General features: G+C 38.9%; 1 protein-coding gene and 1 pseudogene across 1 annotated transcript in view; both read left to right on the forward strand.

The window, feature by feature from the left end:
* The window catches only part of EFCAB3 (EF-hand calcium binding domain 3), a 41,594-nt gene that overhangs the window by 22,503 nt on the left and 1,855 nt on the right, over nucleotides 1-17,236 (forward strand). The window contains exon 8 of the mRNA XM_063080527.1: nucleotides 16,598-16,720. Within this exon, the coding sequence (XP_062936597.1) occupies nucleotides 16,598-16,720 (123 nt within the window). The remainder of the gene's footprint in view (nucleotides 1-16,597; nucleotides 16,721-17,236) is intronic.
* LOC134364588 (tubulin-folding cofactor B-like) lies at nucleotides 13,533-14,138 on the forward strand (annotated as a pseudogene).

Genomic DNA, 17,236 nt, shown 5'->3' on the forward strand with positions numbered 1-17,236 from the left:
CTGATCCATCAAGAAGACATAACAATCATAAATATGTACGCACCCAATGTTGGAGCAGCCAGATTTATAAAACAAACTCTATTAGACCTAAAGAAGGAAATAGACACTAATACCATAATAGCAGGGGACCTGAACACCCCACTGTCAATATTAGACAGATCATCTAGGCAAAGAATCAGTAGAGAAACACAAGATCTAAACAAGACTCTAGACCAATTGGAATTGGCAGATATCTACAGAACATTCCATCCAACAACCTCAGAATTTCATTCTTCTCATCAGCACATGGATCATTCTCCAGGATAGATCACATATTAGGTCACAAATCAAGTCTCAATAAATTCAAAAAAATTGGAATTATCCCATGTATCTTCTCAGACCACAATGGATTAAAACTAGAAATTAATAACAAACAAAACTCTGGAAACTATACAAACACATGGAAATTAAACAGCATTCTACTTAATGACATATGGGTCCAAGAAGAAATCAAGCAGGAAATCAAAAAATTTATTGAAACTAATGAAAATAATGAACATCATACCAAAACCTGTGGGATACTGCAAAAGCAGTATTAAGGGGGAAATTTATTGCATTAAACGCTCACCTCAGAAGAATGGAAAGATGGCAAGTGAACAACCTAACACTTCACCTTAAAGAACTAGAAAAACAAGAACAATCCAAACCTAAAGTTAGCAGACGGAAACAAATCATTAAGATCAGGGGGGAGTTTCAAGATGGCGGCGGCTGCGGTGGCTGGCGCGGAGTAGCTGAGGTGGAAAAGGTGGCCACTGGGCCTCAGGCAGCCGGGAAACTTGTGGACCTTCCTCTGGCCATCTCTTAAGGGAGGACTGCTGCTGCTGGCCGGTCGTGGGGGCTCAACGCCACTTTGCCCCCGGCAGGAGAGGCTGCCTCATTTACAGGCAACAGCTTTGAAGTGTGGAGCAGGAAAAGAACTGATTCTTAGCTGCAAAAGCGAGTCTTGAAACAGGGAACACGGCGCCAGGGCTGCTGTGGATGCAGCCAGGATCCCGGAGGCTGGGGCCGCACTGAAGGCGGCCAGCTGCCCTATTCAGGATTCGAGGTTTCAGGCCGGCATTAAAGAGGATTCCTGGGAGCGCCCGAGCGGCGCCGCGACTGAACAGCCCGAGGCGGCAGCGCCGAGAACACGGAAGGCAACAAACCAGAGACAGAGCGAGCGCCCGACCTGGCACAGCACTGTGAGTGATCCCTGGCACAGCTCTGTTCGGGGGGTGAATGCCCACGCGGCTTCCGCCTGCACCACCAGGCCACTCACTACCCCGGTGCTGCCTCCATTTTCTCAGGTGCGGGCAGCTCCGCCCTGCTCGGCCATCACTGAGCCCATTTGCTTGGCCTGGCGCGGGGCTTTCCGGACCCTGCGGGCCGACCTCCTCTCCCACTCCCTCCGCGGTTCTCTGGCAGGACTGGGGGTGTGGGGCGTCCCGACCAGTTTTGGGAGGGCTAGGAAGTACGGGCGGGCCGACTGTCACTCCACCACACCCTGGACTCCGGCCCCGGTAAACTTCCTGTTACTGGGAGGCAGATACCATCTCTGCGACCACCAGTTTGGAAAAAAGCCTAACGAATTTCTGGTTGGGAATAGTGCGGTAGGAGAGTTCCCAGGTCCGCTTGAACCTGCCGGAGAGCAGGCTGCAGGCGGGCACTAGACTCGGTTTATACCGGGGGGATACAAAGGTGAACAAGACCCGAGAAAGATCTACACAGTGCTACAAAGGCACCCAGAGAGACCGGTCGTCTGTGCCTAGCAGAAACCTGGTAGACTTCCTGGGCGAGGCGGTGCTGAGCAGGGTCTTGAAGGCCCAGCTGATAGACGAGGGGTGCAGAAGACACGCCCCAGCCCAGCACAGTGTTCACAGAGGGGGGAGACGTGCGGACAGGGAGGCGGAGTCTCGACAGAAACCACACACCCGGTGGGGTCGCCACTGCACGATCTAACAGCCTGGGCCAGAGCACACAGAAAGGGGAGAAGTCCTGTACAGAAAGTGAAAGCTCAACAGAGATCACACACCCTGTGGTACGTGATCCACCAGCCCAGCAGAGTACAAGCTGACCAGAAAGGTGGATCCCCGGAGAAGCCCAAGACCCGAGGCAACCACACACACAAGACACTAGAGGCCAACTGAGCAGTCACGGCGGGAGCCATACCAAATTGGCAACCACAGCAACATCCTAGTTAGTCATTAGTCTTAAACCGGTGGACTGTGAAACCCCCTGCAACAATGAATAAACACCAAAAAAAAGACACCAGAAATACAAAAAATCAAGAAAGTACACCACCAAAAGTTAATAAATCTCATACTCTAGATCCTATAGAACAAGAAGCCCTTAAAATAACTGACAAGGAATTTCGAGTGATAATTCTAAGGAAACTGAATGAGATACAAGAAAACTCAGCTAGACATCATGATGAAATGAGGAAAAGTATACAGGATCTGAAAGAGGAAATATACAAGGAAATCAATGTCCTGAAAAAAAATGTAGCAGAACTTGCTGAACTGAAGAAGTTATTCAGCGAAATAAAAAACACAACGGAGAGTTTAACCAGCAGGCTTGTCGAAGTTGAAGAGAGAACCTCTGAACTTGAAGATGGGCTGTTTGAAATAACACAAGCAGACAAAAAGAAAGAAAAAAGAATCAAGGACATGGAAGAAAATCTGAGAGAGATATCAGACAACCTCAAGCGCTCAAATATCCGAGTCATGGGTATTCCAGAAGGGGAAGAAAATGGAGATTCCATTGAAAACATATTCAAAAAAATAGTGGCAGAAAACTTCCCAGGTATAGGAAAAATCACAGATCTTCAGATCCAGGAAGCTCAACGATCTCCAAACGTATTCAACCCAAAAAGGCCTTCTCCAAGACATGTCATAGTCAAATTGGCAAAACTCAGAGACAAAGAGAGAATCTTAAAAGCTGCAAGAGAGAAGCGTCAAATCACCTATAAGGGAGCCCCAATCAGGTTAACATCAGACTTTTCATCACAAACCCTAAAAGCTAGAAAGAAATGGGATGATATTTTCAAAATACTAAAAGACAAAGATTGCCAGCCAAGAATACTCTACCCTGCAAGGCTATCCTTCCGAAATGAGGGGCAAATAGTATATTTCTCAGACAAACAAAAACTGCGGGAGTTCACTACCACAAGACCACCCTTACAAGAAATCCTCAAGGGAGTACTGGGTTTGGTTCCTGAAAAATAACTACCACTGCCATAAAAACCTAAGAAAAATCTAAACCCGCTAGTACAATAAAAATGGCATTCATGAAGAGAAAACAAGCTAACAAAAACACTATCTACAACCTAAGGAACCAACAAACAAAGAAACCAAACAGTAAATCAGAAAGCAAGGAACAAAAGACACCTAAGACAACCAAACAACCAATAAAATGCTAGGAATAAATCAACACCTTTCAATAACAACTCTTAATGTTAAAGGCTTAAATTCCCCTATTAAAAGACACAGACTGGCTGACTGGATCAAAAAACAGGACCCAACTATATGCTGCCTACAAGAGACCCACCTCACCCATAAAGATTCACACAGACTAAGAGTGAAAGGATGGAAAAAGATTTACCATGCAAACAGAAAAGAAAAACGAGCTGGAGTGGCTATTCTTATATCTGACAAAATAGACTTTAAACTAAAAACCATAAAAAGAGACAATGAGGGACACTACTTAATGATAAAAGGACTGATCCATCAAGAAGACATAACAATCATAAATATGTACGCACCCAATGTTGGAGCAGCCAGATTTATAAAACAAACTCTATTAGACCTAAAGAAGGAAATAGACACTAATACCATAATAGCAGGGGACCTGAACACTCCACTGTCAATATTAGACAGATCATCTAGGCAAAGAATCAGTAGAGAAACACAAGATCTAAACAAGACTCTAGACCAATTGGAATTGGCAGATATCTACAGAACATCCCACCCAACAACCTCAGAATATTCATTCTTCTCATCAGCACATGGATCATTCTCCAGGATAGATCACATATTAGGTCACAAATCAAGTCTCAGTAAATTCAAAAAAATTGGAATTATCCCATGTATCTTCTCAGACCACAATGGATTAAAACTAGAAATTAATAACAAACAAAACTCTGGAAACTATACAAACACATGGAAATTAAACAGCATTCTACTTAATGACATATGGGTCCAAGAAGAAATCAAGCAGGAAATCAAAAAGTTTATTGAAACTAATGAAAACAATGATACATCATACCAAAACCTGTGGGATACTGCAAAAGCAGTATTGAGGGGAAAATTTATTGCATTAAATGCTCACTTCAGAAGAATGGAAAGATGGCAAGTGAACAACCTAACACTTCACCTTAAAGAACTAGAAAAACAAGAACAATCCAATCCTAAAGTCAGCAGACGGAAAGAAATCATTAAGATCAGAGCAGAACTGAATGAAATTGAAAACCAAAAAACAATTCAAAAGATCAACGAATCAAAAAGTTGGTTTTTTGAAAAGATAAATAAAATTGACAAACCATTAGCATGGCTAACAAAAAAAAGAAGAGAGAAGACTCAAATAACAAAAATTAGAAATGAAAAAGGCGATATTACAACTGATTCATCTGAAATACAAGGAATCATTCGAGACTACTATAAACAACTGTACGCCAACAAATTTGAAAATCTGGAGGAAATGGATAAATTTCTGGACACACACAAGCTCCCAAAACTGAACCGTGAAGACGTAGAAAATCTGAACAGACCAATAACAATAAAGGAGATTGAAGCTGTTATCAGAAGGCTCCCAACAAAGAAAAGCCCAGGACCAGATGGATTCACAGCAGAATTTTACCAAACATTCAAAGAGGAATTGACACCGATTCTTTACAAACTATTCCAAAAGATTGAAACGGACGCAAATCTCCCAAACTCATTCTATGAAGCAAACATCATCCTGATACCAAAACCAGGTAAAGATATAACCAAAAAAGAAAACTACAGGCCGATATCCTTGATGAATATAGATGCAAAAATCCTCACTAAAATACTAGCAAACAGAATACAGCAACACATACGAAAAATTATTCATCACGATCAAGTGGGATTCATCCCAGGGATGCAAGGTTGGTTCAACATACGCAAATCAATAAATGTGATACACCATATTAATAAACTCAAACACAAGGACCATATGATCATCTCTATAGATGCTGAAAAAGCATTTGATAAAGTTCAGCACTCATTCATGACAAAGACCCTCAATAAGTTAGGTATAGAGGGAAAGTATCTCAACATAATTAAAGCCATATATGACAAACCCACTGCCAATATCATCCTGAATGGGGAAAAGCTGAAAGCTTTTCCTTTAAGAACAGGCACTAGACAAGGATGCCCACTCTCACCACTCCTATTCAACATAGTGTTGGAAGTACTAGCCAGAGCAATCAGAGAAGAGAAGGAAATAAAGGGCATCCAGATTGGAAAAGATGAAGTCAAACTGTCCCTGTTTGCAGATGACATGATCCTATATATCGAACAGCCTAAAACCTCTACAAAAAAACTGTTGGAATTGATAAATGATTTCAGCACAGTAGCAGGATACAAAATCAACACACAAAAATCAGTAGCATTTCTTTTCTCCAATAGTGAACATGCAGAAGGAGAAATCAAGAAAGCCTGCCCATTTACAATAGCCACCAAAAAAATAAAATACTTAGGAATTGAGTTAACCAAGGAGGTGAAAAATCTCTATAATGAGAACTACAAACCACTGCTGAGAGAAATTAGAGAGGATACAAGAAGATGGAAAGATATTCCATGCTCTTGGATTGGAAGAATCAACATAGTGAAAATGTCCATACTACCCAAAGTGATATACAAATTCAATGCAATCCCCATCAAAATTCCAAAGACATTTTTCTCAGAAATGGAAAAAACTATTCAGACATTTATATGGAACAATAAAAGACCACGCATAGCCAAAGCAATGCTCAGCAAAAAAAATAAAGCTGGAGGCATAACACTACCTGACTTTAAGCTATACTACAAAGCTATAATAACCAAAACAGTATGGTACTGGCATAAAAACAGACACACTGACCAATGGAATAGAATAGAGAATCCAGAAATCAACCCACACACTTACTGCCATCTGATCTTTGACAAAGGCACCAAACCTATTCACTGGGGAAGGGACTGCCTCTTCAGCAAATGGTGCTGGGATAACTGGATATCGATATGCAGGAGAATGAAACTAGATCCATACCTCTCACCGTATACTAAAATCAACTCAAAATGGATTAAGGATTTAAATATACACCCTGAGACAATAAAACTTCTTAAAGAAAACATAGGGGAAACACTTCAGGCAATAGGACTGGGCACAGACTTCATGAATACGACCCCAAAAGCACGGGCAACCAAAGGAAAAATAAACAAATGGGATTATATCAAACTAAAAAGCTTCTGCACAGCAAAAAAAACAATTAAAAGAGTTAAAAGACAACCAACAGAGTGGGAGAAAATATTTGCAAAATATACATCTGACAAAGGATTAATATCCAGAATATATAAGGAACTCAAACAACTTTACAAGAAGAAAACAAGCAACCCAATTAAAAAATGGGCAAAAGAGCTAAGTAGGCATTTCTCTAAGGAAGATATCCAAATGGCCAACAGACATATGAAAAAATGCTCAACATCACTCAGCATCCGGGAAATGCAAATCAAAACCACATTGAGATACCATCTAACCCCAGTTAGGATGGCTAAAATCCAAAAGACTATGAACGATAAATGCTGGCGAGGCTGCGGAGAAAAAGGAACTCTCATACATTGTTGGTGGGACTGCAAAATGGTGCAGCCTCTATGGAAAATGGTATGGAGGTTCCTTAAACAATTGCAAATAGATCTACCATACGACCCAGCCATCCCACTGTTGGGAATATACCCAGAGGAATGGAAATCATCAAGTCGAAGGTATACCTGTTCCCCAATGTTCATCGCAGCACTCTTTACAATAGCCAAGAGTTGGAACCAGCCCAAATGCCCATCATCAGATGAGTGGATACGGAAAATGTGGTACATCTACACAATGGAATACTACTCAGCTATAAAAACGAATGAAATACTGCCATTTGCAACAACATGGATGGACCTTGAGAGAATTATATTAAGTGAAACAAGTCAGGCACAGAAAGAGAAATACCACATGTTCTCACTTATTGGAGGGAGCTAAAAATTAATATATAAATTCACACACACACATACACACATACACACACAAACCGGGGGGCGGGGAGGAAGAAGATATAACAACCACAATTATTTGAAGTTGATACAACAAACAAACAGAAAGGACATTGTTGGGGGGGAGGGGGGGAGGGGGGAGGGAGGGAGGTTTTGGTGATGGGGAGCATTAATCAGCTACAATGTATATTGACAAAATAAAATTTAAAAAAAAAAAAAAAAAAAAAAAAAAAAAAAAGAATAGATAACTTGAAAAAAAAAAAAAAAAAAAAAAAAAAAGATCAGAACAGAACTGAATGAAATTGAAACCCAGAAAACAATACAAAAGATCAATGAATCAAAAAGTTGGTTTTTTGAAAAGATAAATAAAATTGACAAACCATTAGCATGGCTAACAAAAAAAAGAAGAGAGAAGACTCAAATAACAAAAATTAGAAATGAAAAAGGCGATATTACAACTGATTCATCTGAAATACAAGGAATCATTCGAGACTACTATAAACAACTATATGCCGACAAATTTGAAAATCTGGAGGAAATGGATAAATTTCTGGACACACACAAGCTCCCAAAACTGAACCATGAAGATGTAGAAAATTTGAACAGACCAATAACAATAAAGGAGATTGAAGCTGTTATAAGAAGGCTCCCAACAAAGAAAAGCCCAGGACCAGATGGATTCACAGCAGAATTTTACCAAACATTCAAAGAGGAATTGACACCGATTCTTTACAAACTATTCCAAAAGATTGAAACAGACGCAAATCTCTGAAACTCATTCTATGAAGCAAACATCATCCTGATACCAAAACCAGGTAAAGATATAACCAAAAAAGAAAACTACAGGCCGATATCCTTGATGAATATAGATGCAAAATTCCTCACTAAAATACTAGCAAACAGAATATAGCAACACATATGTAAAAGTATTCACCATGATCAAGTGGGATTCATCCTTGGGATGCAAGGTTGGTTCAACATACGCAAATCAATAAATGTGATACACCATATTAATAAACTCAAACACAAGGACCATATGATCATATCTATAGATGCTGAAAAAGCATTTGATAAAATTCAGAACTCATTCATGACAAAGACCCTCTATAAGTTAGGTATAGAGGGAAAGTATCTCAACATAATTAAAGCCATATATGACAAACCCACTGCCAATATCATCCTGAATGGGGAAAAGCTGAAAGCTTTTCCTTTAAGAACAGGAACTAGACAAGGATGCCCACTCTCACCACTCCTATTCAACATAGTGTTGGAAGTAGTAGCCAGAGCAATCAGAGAAGAGAAGGAAGGAAAGGGCATCCAGATGGAAAAGATGAAGTCAAACTGTCCCTGTTTGCAGATGACATGATCCTATATATCGAACAGCCTAAAACCTCTACAAAAAAACTGTTGGAATTGATAAATGATTTCAGCACAGTAGCAGGATACAAAATCAACACACAAAAATCAGTAGCATTTCTTTTCTCCAATAGTGAACATGCAGAATGAGAAATCAAGAAAGCCTGCCCATTTACAATAGCCGCCAAAAAAATAAAATACTTAGGAATTGAGTTAACCAAGGATGTGAAAAATCTCTATAATGAGAACTACAAACCACTGCTGAGAGAAATTAGAGAGGATACAAGAAGATGGAAAGATATCCCATGCTCTTGGATTGGAAGAATTAACATAGTGAAAATGTCTATACTACCCAAAGTGATATACAAATTCAATGCAATCCCCATCAAAATTCCAAAGACATTTTTCTCAGCAATGGAAAGAACTATCCAGACATTTATATGGAATAATAAAAGACCATGCATAGCCAAAGCAATGCTGAGCAAAAAAAATAAAGCTGGAGGCATAACACTACCTGACTTTAAGCTATACTACAAAGCTATAATAACCAAAAAGGTATGGTACTGGCATAAAAACAGACACACTGATCAATGGAATAGAATAGAGAATCCAGAAATCAACCCACACACTTACTGCCATCTGATCTTTGACAAAGGCACCAAGCCTATTCACTGGGGAAGGGACTGCCTCTTCAGCAAATGGTGCTGGGATAACTGGATATCCATATGCAGGAGAATGAAACTAGATCCATACCTCTCACCATATACTAAAATCAACTCAAAATGGATTAAGGATTTAAATATACACCCTGAAACAATAAAACTTCTTAAAGAAAACGTAGGAGAAACACTTCAGGAAATAGGACTGGACACAGACTTCATGAATACGACCCCAAAAGCATGGGCAACCAAAGGAAAAATAAACAAATGGGATTATATCAAACTAAAAAGCTTCTGCACAGCAAAAGAAACAATTAGCAGAGTTAAAAGACAACCAACAGAGTGGGAGAAAATATTTGCAAAATATACATCTGACAAAGGATTAATATCCAGAATATATAAGAAACTCAAACAACTTTACAAGAAAAAAACAAGCAACCCAATTAGAAAATGGGCAAAAGAGCTAAGTAGGCATTTCTCTAAGGAAGATATACAAATGGCCCACAGACATATGAAAAAATGCTCAACATCACTCAGCATCCGGGAAATGCAAATCAAAATCACACTGAGATACCATCTAAGCCCAGTTAGGATGGCTAAAATCCAAAAGACTCTGAATGATAAATGCTGGCGAGGTTGTGGAGAAAAAGGAACTCTCATACATTGTTGGTGGGACTGCAAAATGGTGCAGCCTCTACGGAAAATGGTATGGACGTTCCTCAAACAATTGCAGATAGATCTACCATAAGACCCAGCTATCCCACTGTTGGGAATAAACCCAGAGGAATGGAAATCATCAAGTCGAAGGTATACCTGTTCCCCAGTGTTCATCGCAGCCCTCTTTACAATAGCCAAGAGTTGGAACCAGCCCAAATGTCCATCATTGTGAATTCTTTTTTTTTTTTTTTTTTTTGTCGATTTTTCGTGACCGGCACTCAGCCAGTGAGTGCACCGGTCAGTCCTATATAGGATCCGAACCCACGGCGGGAGCGTCGCCGCGCTCCCAGGGCAGCACTCTACCAAGTGCGCCACGGGCTCGGCCCAAGTGTCCATCATTGGATGAGTGGATACGGAAAATGTGGTACATCTACATAATGGAATACTACTAATCTATAAAAACGAATGAAATACTGTCATTTGCAACAACATGGATGGACCTTGAGAGAATTATATTAAGTGAAACAAGTCAGGCACAGAAAGAGAAATACCACATATTCTCACTTATTGGTGGGAGCTAAAAATTAATATATAAATTCACACACACACACACAAAAACCGGGGGGGGGAGAAGATATAACAACCACAATTACTTGAAGTTGATACGACAAGCAAACAGAAAGGACATTGTTGGGGGGGGAGGGAGGAGAGGGAGGAGGGAGGGAGGTTTTGGTAAGGGGCAACAATAATCAACCACAATGTGTATCGACAAAATAAAATTAAAAAGAAAAATAAACAAATAAAATAAAATAAAATAAAAGTGCAATGTAAAAAATAAAATAAAATAAAATAGTAAGAAATGCCTAAAAAAATAGAAAAAAATAATAGTCTGTGAAAAACCAGATGGTAAATTAAAAAAAAAAAAAAAAAAGAATGAAGGAAAATAAAGATACTTTCAAACATTGCTAAAAGAAGTATTAATGGATATAGTTTAGTAAGAAGAAAACTAAACTTAAAAGGAAAAAGTGAGACGCAGGGAGTTAAATACACTGGCCTTGCTACTCCTTGAATAAGCAAAGTATAATGCTTCTCATCTCAACGCCTTTGCATTTGCTGTTCCCACTGCCTAAAAATGCTCTTTCCCCAGATATTTGCATGATTTACTCCCCTCACTTCAGGCCTCTGCTCAAATGATACCTCATCAGAGAGGCCTTCTCTCCTGACCACCTTATCTAAAATAACACCTTCCATCCCTCCGTATCCCCTTAACTTGCTTCATTTTCTACACAGCACATATCAGTATTCAACATTATATTATATATCTCTCTATTGTCTTATCTCCACTGGAAGATAAGGAATATAAGCACCATGAGGGCAGGGACTCTGTAATATTCAATGATGCATCCCCAATAGTCCTGAAAACAGAAGAGATACTCAAAAATATATTTAAACAAATTAATGAACAGTGAACAAAAAAATGGAAAACATGCATTTTGTTAATAGGACTTGACCGTAAAAAATATTAATAACAGTAATACAAACAACAACCAGTTACAAGATATAATACATAAAATGATTTCATTTAAAATAGTAACAAAAGAGAGAAAATACCTAGAGACTTAGAAAATGTGAAATATCTACGTAAAAAAAAATGTTAAGATGTTCCTGAGGGACGCAGAAGAAAATCTAAACAAACAGAAAGGAAGCCCATGATCTCATCTCAATTAAGAACATTTCATATCAGGCCAGCCAAAATAGCTCAGTTGGGAGAGCATTAGACTGAACAATGTTTGACATCACAAAAATGTTGCTCTTTCTTGCTTGATCTATAACTTTAATGTGACTTTTTAAATTTACCCAAAAGATTTTTATAACTAAACAATCTGGTTCATACAGAACAAATAAATAAGCAAAACTAGCCAGAATAATCTGCAGGAAACATAATGAAGACAGAGACTAGCCTTACTAAATATTAAGGCATATTTAAAAGTCTCTAACAGTGTGGTATCAGCAAATAGACAGATCCAAGGAACAAAATAGAAAGTCAAAAAATAGATAAAGACATGTAGAGAGTTTTAATTTAAGAAAAATGTGACATTTCAACACAACAGGAAAAAGATAGATTATTCAATAAATAGTACACTGAGTAGGCATCTGAGACAAAAATGAGGCTCATACCTCATACCTTTCACAAATTACAAATGGATCAACAATATTAATGTAAAAGGAAGAAATAGAGGGAAGGAGAGAAGAAAAGAAAATATTGAAGTACATTCTGGGAAGGCCTTCCTAACTGACAGAAAAGCCAAACACATTTTTTAATAGAAAGATATTAATTTGACTGCTTCAAGATTAAAAATCTCCACATGAAAAAAATCACATTAACCACTCATAACACAAAAAGATAACTTCCCTAATATATCAAAGAACTTCAAATTGATTAGAAAAAAACTAACCTATATAAAAATGGGCAAAGGATGTGAACAGACAGTTCTCAGAAACATGAAAGATATTCAACCTCACTCCTCTTAAAAGATTCAAATTAAAACTACTCTGAGATATTATCTTTCTGTATTAGATTGACTGAGATCAAAAAGCTGAAAAACACATGAGTGCACTCATAAATTACAGATAGAAGTGTAAACTAGTTTATTCTCTGCAGAGGAATTTTGGCAACCAAAATGACAGACCTCCTACTTTTGACTTAGCGATTCCATTCCTAGTGTACCATGTAGGGTGTACAGCTGTCCTTGTACATACTCCGAATGCCACCCATACGTGTAACTCATTACAGGGTTATTTATGCTATCAAAAGATTGGGGGAAAAGCATAAGTAACCATTAATAGGGAACTAAATTATACTTGACCCATAGGATAAAGTACTCTGCAGCCATTTTAATGACTTAGGAAACTCTTCGTGTGATGATACAGAGAGATTTCCAAATGGAAAAATCAAGTTACAAATCTGTATGTATAATATACTACCATTTGTGTAAAAAGCAAGGAAAACAAATGTGTATGTGTGTGTGTGAAAAAAAGGAAGAAAAACAAATGTGTGCGTGTGTGTGTGTATTTTTTTTTCTTGTAAAATGTCCTGAAAATGACATTTGTTGCCAAAAGAAAGGGAAACTAGGGGGGTGGGAAACAGAAGTGGCAAGGAGATGGCACATTATACTGATCATATTTTTGAATTTTTAACCACGCACATGTTTTACATATTCAAAAACATTAAATAAAAAAGGATAATAATTGATAGCATGAGGAGAATTAAACAAGAACTGAAATACTACGCCACCATACCATGGAAGATGAGCAAAGAGTGCTCAGAATGAAAGCTTTATAAGTTCCTTTTACTGTTCGGGTAGAGGTTTATGATATTCAACAAATCTATTATTTGTTACATTAATTATGAATGTTAAAAATGTGAGGATAATCCCTAATAACTAAAATCCCTAAACCAGTAGAGGGAGGGAAAAAAAGAATAAGAAAAAAGAGAAAACATGGAAAAACAGAAAGTCCGAAACAAGACAGGCAGAAAAATCCAAATATATCGGTAATCACAATAAAAGGTTAAACTCACCCGTTAAAAAACAAGGATTGGGAGCGGGTGCTGCGCAGCCCTGCCTCCTGCATGGAACTGGAGCTGTGTGGAGCTGACGACAAGCTGGCTCAGGAGGATGCACTGCTGGGCTCCACCCTGTACATGACGCCGCCACATCCTCGTCATTGAGCACAGCGGTGCCCATCCTGGAGAACACGAGAATGCGTCCAAGGCGGAGAAATACACAATCCCACAAGAAGCGTGCGAGCAGAGGCAAGACTCAGTTCGCTCCTTCCTGAAGCGCAGCTAGCTAGGCCGATAGGAGGAAGGGGAGCGGGCACAGCAAGAGGCGAGGCCACCCAGCGGCTCAGTGAGCAGAAGGCCCAGGCCAGTGCCATCTCTGTGGGCAGCCGCTGTGAGGGGCGGGTGCCTGGGCACTACCCTCGCTGGGGCACCGTCATGTATGTAGGACTCACAGATTTCAAGCCCGGCTACTGGATTGGCATCAGCTATGATGAACCACTAGGGAAAAACGATGGCAGTGTGAATGGGAAATGCTACTTTGAATGCCAGGCCAAGTACGGCGCCTTTGTCAAACCATCAGTTGTGACGGTGGGCGACTTCCCAGAGGACGACTACAGCTTGGACGAGATGTGACACCCAAGGAATCCCCTTGCTTCAGTTCATAACCTGGGCACTCATTGTCCTCTTTATGTGTGGCCATGGCCCTCTTCCCCAGACCCCATTTTAATTTCATTCACCTTTCCCCCACCATTGATTTTTTGAAACTCATGCATTAAATTTGCCAGAAACCTGGAAAAAAAAAAAAAAGGATTCAAAAATTTAAAAATTTAAAAATTTAAGAAAGAAAGGAGGGAGCACTTCTCTGACTGTCAGATATTTCCCAGGTTGTTCCTCACATTTGGCTCCCAATAAACTTTGCAAAATTAAAAAGGGAGAAAGGAAAAAAAAAAAAAAAGAAGAAGAAGGAGAAAAGAAAAGGAAGGAGGGAAGGAAGGAAGACAGGCAACAGATCTTTTAAGTTTTTAAAAAAAGGATTCTAAGATCAATTTTTTTTTAATTTTCAGATAAATGTTCTTTAAAGTAGACACACCTCAAATATGACACAGAAAGCTTAAAAGTAAAGGGACAGGAAAAGATGTACCAGACAAATACAAATCAAAATAAGCTGGTAGCAATATACTACATATATATATTATGAATATAGTATGGAAAAAGTACATTTTAAGGAAAATATACTAAAAATAAAGAGGCTATTTAATGATTTTTACAAAATACAAGGAAGATATAGCCTGAACCTATATAAACCTAGCAAATTAATGATAAAGCAATAATTAGAATTACAAGGATTAACGTTAGACATTTTTAAGGCATTGTATATATTTTTTAAATGTAAGGATAATTGCTAAATGGATAGGCAAATCTTTAATCACAGTAGGAGGTTTTATCATGCATCTCTAGAAACTGATAAAGTAAACAAAAATAAATAAGTAAATCAACTTTTACAAGGAATTTAATTGTTAAGAAAGAGAAGTGGAACTATAGCCTGATGTAGAATCAGGGTATAAAAAAGTTGTTTCAAGGGCCGGCCCGTGGCTCACTTGGGAGAGTGTGGTGCTGATAACACCAAGGCCATGGGTTCGGATTCCTATATAGGGATGGCTGGTTAGCTAACCAAGTCAAGGGTTAAGATCCCCTTACCGGTCATCTTTAAAAAAAAAAAAAAAAAAAAAAGTTGTTTCAGTTCTGGTGGCCAGGAGGAAGGACCCTTAGAGATGTGATTCTCAGTCTTAGCTGCACAATAGAATCACTTGGGAGAGCCCAGACCACAACCCTATCCAATTAAATCATATCTCTGGGGATGGGAGCCAGGCCTCAGTATTTTTTAAAGTTCCAACATGCAGCCAAGGCTGAAAATCACTGCTCAAGGGAAAGAAAACTGTAGGAGATGGAGGGCAATACTGGCTACATAATTTACAGGGCCCAGTGCAAAATGAAAATGGAGGGCCCTTTCTCAAAATAATCAAGAATTTCAAGACAGCAACAGCAGAACCAAACACAGGGCCCTCCTAAGGACATGGCCCTATGTAACTATACAGGTCACATGCCCATGAAGCCAGCCCTAGAGAGAAGAAAACTGAAGGGATAAAAGTAATAAAAGAATACAAGGGGAGACTCTGGCCTTTGAAATCAGGAAAACTCTCACATATAAGAGGGAAAGAGGAAGAAAGAAAAAAGGATAAACAGAATAAAGGAGAAATCATAAGGTGGAAAGAAGAGTTAAGAGAATCCATTTTTTAAAAATTTTTATTTTTTAGAGATGACTGGTAAGGGGATCTTAACCTTTGACTTGGTGGTGTCAGCACCACGCTCTCCCAAGTGAGCAAACCGGCCATCCCTATTATAGGGATCCGAACCCCATCGCCTTGGTGTTATCAGCACCACACTCTCCCAAGTGAGCCATGGGCCTGCCCCAAGAGAATTTATATTAGGTAGCTTTAAAAAGACAAGATCTTCAGCCGAGGGAATCTGAAGGTACTGTTTTCCAGCAGCCACTATAATTGACTGTAATAGAGTTAGCTGCGAATGAAGAAAAGGAACATTGAGCAGTGCTGAGGGCCTGGATGAGATTAGGTAACATGCATTTTCAAAAAAAGCGTTCAGCTTATTTACATGATTTCCACCAGCATTGTTCAGCAGCCCAAGAACAGGGAAAACAGATGGCTGGTTCCCAGTGAAAAGTTTGTAAGTAACAGAGGTTGTGCTCTGTGGAGGGTACATTCATTTTTGGTGTTTTGTGATGGCTTGGGAAGTTTGGGTCATGATGGAGTTGGCTCTCCATTCCACACATAAACCATCTGGTCTATACTTCTGTTATGAGTAGGTTTCATCGTTATTGAGAGAATTTACTAAATGTCCATTTACACATGGCACTATGCTAGATGATCTAAAACAACTGACAAATCGTTTAGCAATAACCTTATAAATCATATACAAATCCTTTCATAACAAAATATACTTCTGTTTATTATGTCTGTTGTATAATTCAAATTAAAACATATTACCAATCTTCTTTTTTTTTAATGTGCATAAAGGCCGCCAATATAAAGCCTATTGACCCTGCCTCAGGTTATTCAAATGACATCTTCGCCATTGATCAAATACTCAAGAAAAAGCAGACTTGGACAGTGATTGATGCAGCTGCTATTAAACCACACGTGAGTATTCATTGTTAAATGCCTTCCCAGATAGCAGTGACAAAAATATTTTCTGCTTCAATCCTACACCATAAAACCAAGAGAACTTTTATCTGCTCTATTTCTTTAAAATGAGATAAGATCACTTCTCATTTTCACCCATTATAATCACAACATTTCTTGCTGCATAATCAAAAGGATTCAAATATTAGTGTTATGATTCATCCTGCTAATCACCTGTGTAGCTATACCCAGCATCATTTCTGGGACATTCATTTGTTTGATTCTGGGAACAGAAAACTAATTAAGGTAGGAAACTGCCAATCACAGTGAGTGATGTACTCAGGGAGTCATGGCGAGTGAAAGCCTCTTTATTATAGCAGCTAAAAGCTAAATAATAATAGCTTAAGTGTGCTACTTAAGTGACAGGCACTGTGCTCAAGTACTCTACAAGTACATATTCATTTGATTATCACAACCACCCTTGGAGATAGGCAATATTTTCATTCCTTGTCATTTTACAGATATGCACAGAGA

Source organism: Cynocephalus volans, chromosome 16, assembly GCF_027409185.1.
Source record: "Cynocephalus volans isolate mCynVol1 chromosome 16, mCynVol1.pri, whole genome shotgun sequence".
NCBI classification, from domain to species: domain Eukaryota; kingdom Metazoa; phylum Chordata; class Mammalia; order Dermoptera; family Cynocephalidae; genus Cynocephalus; species Cynocephalus volans.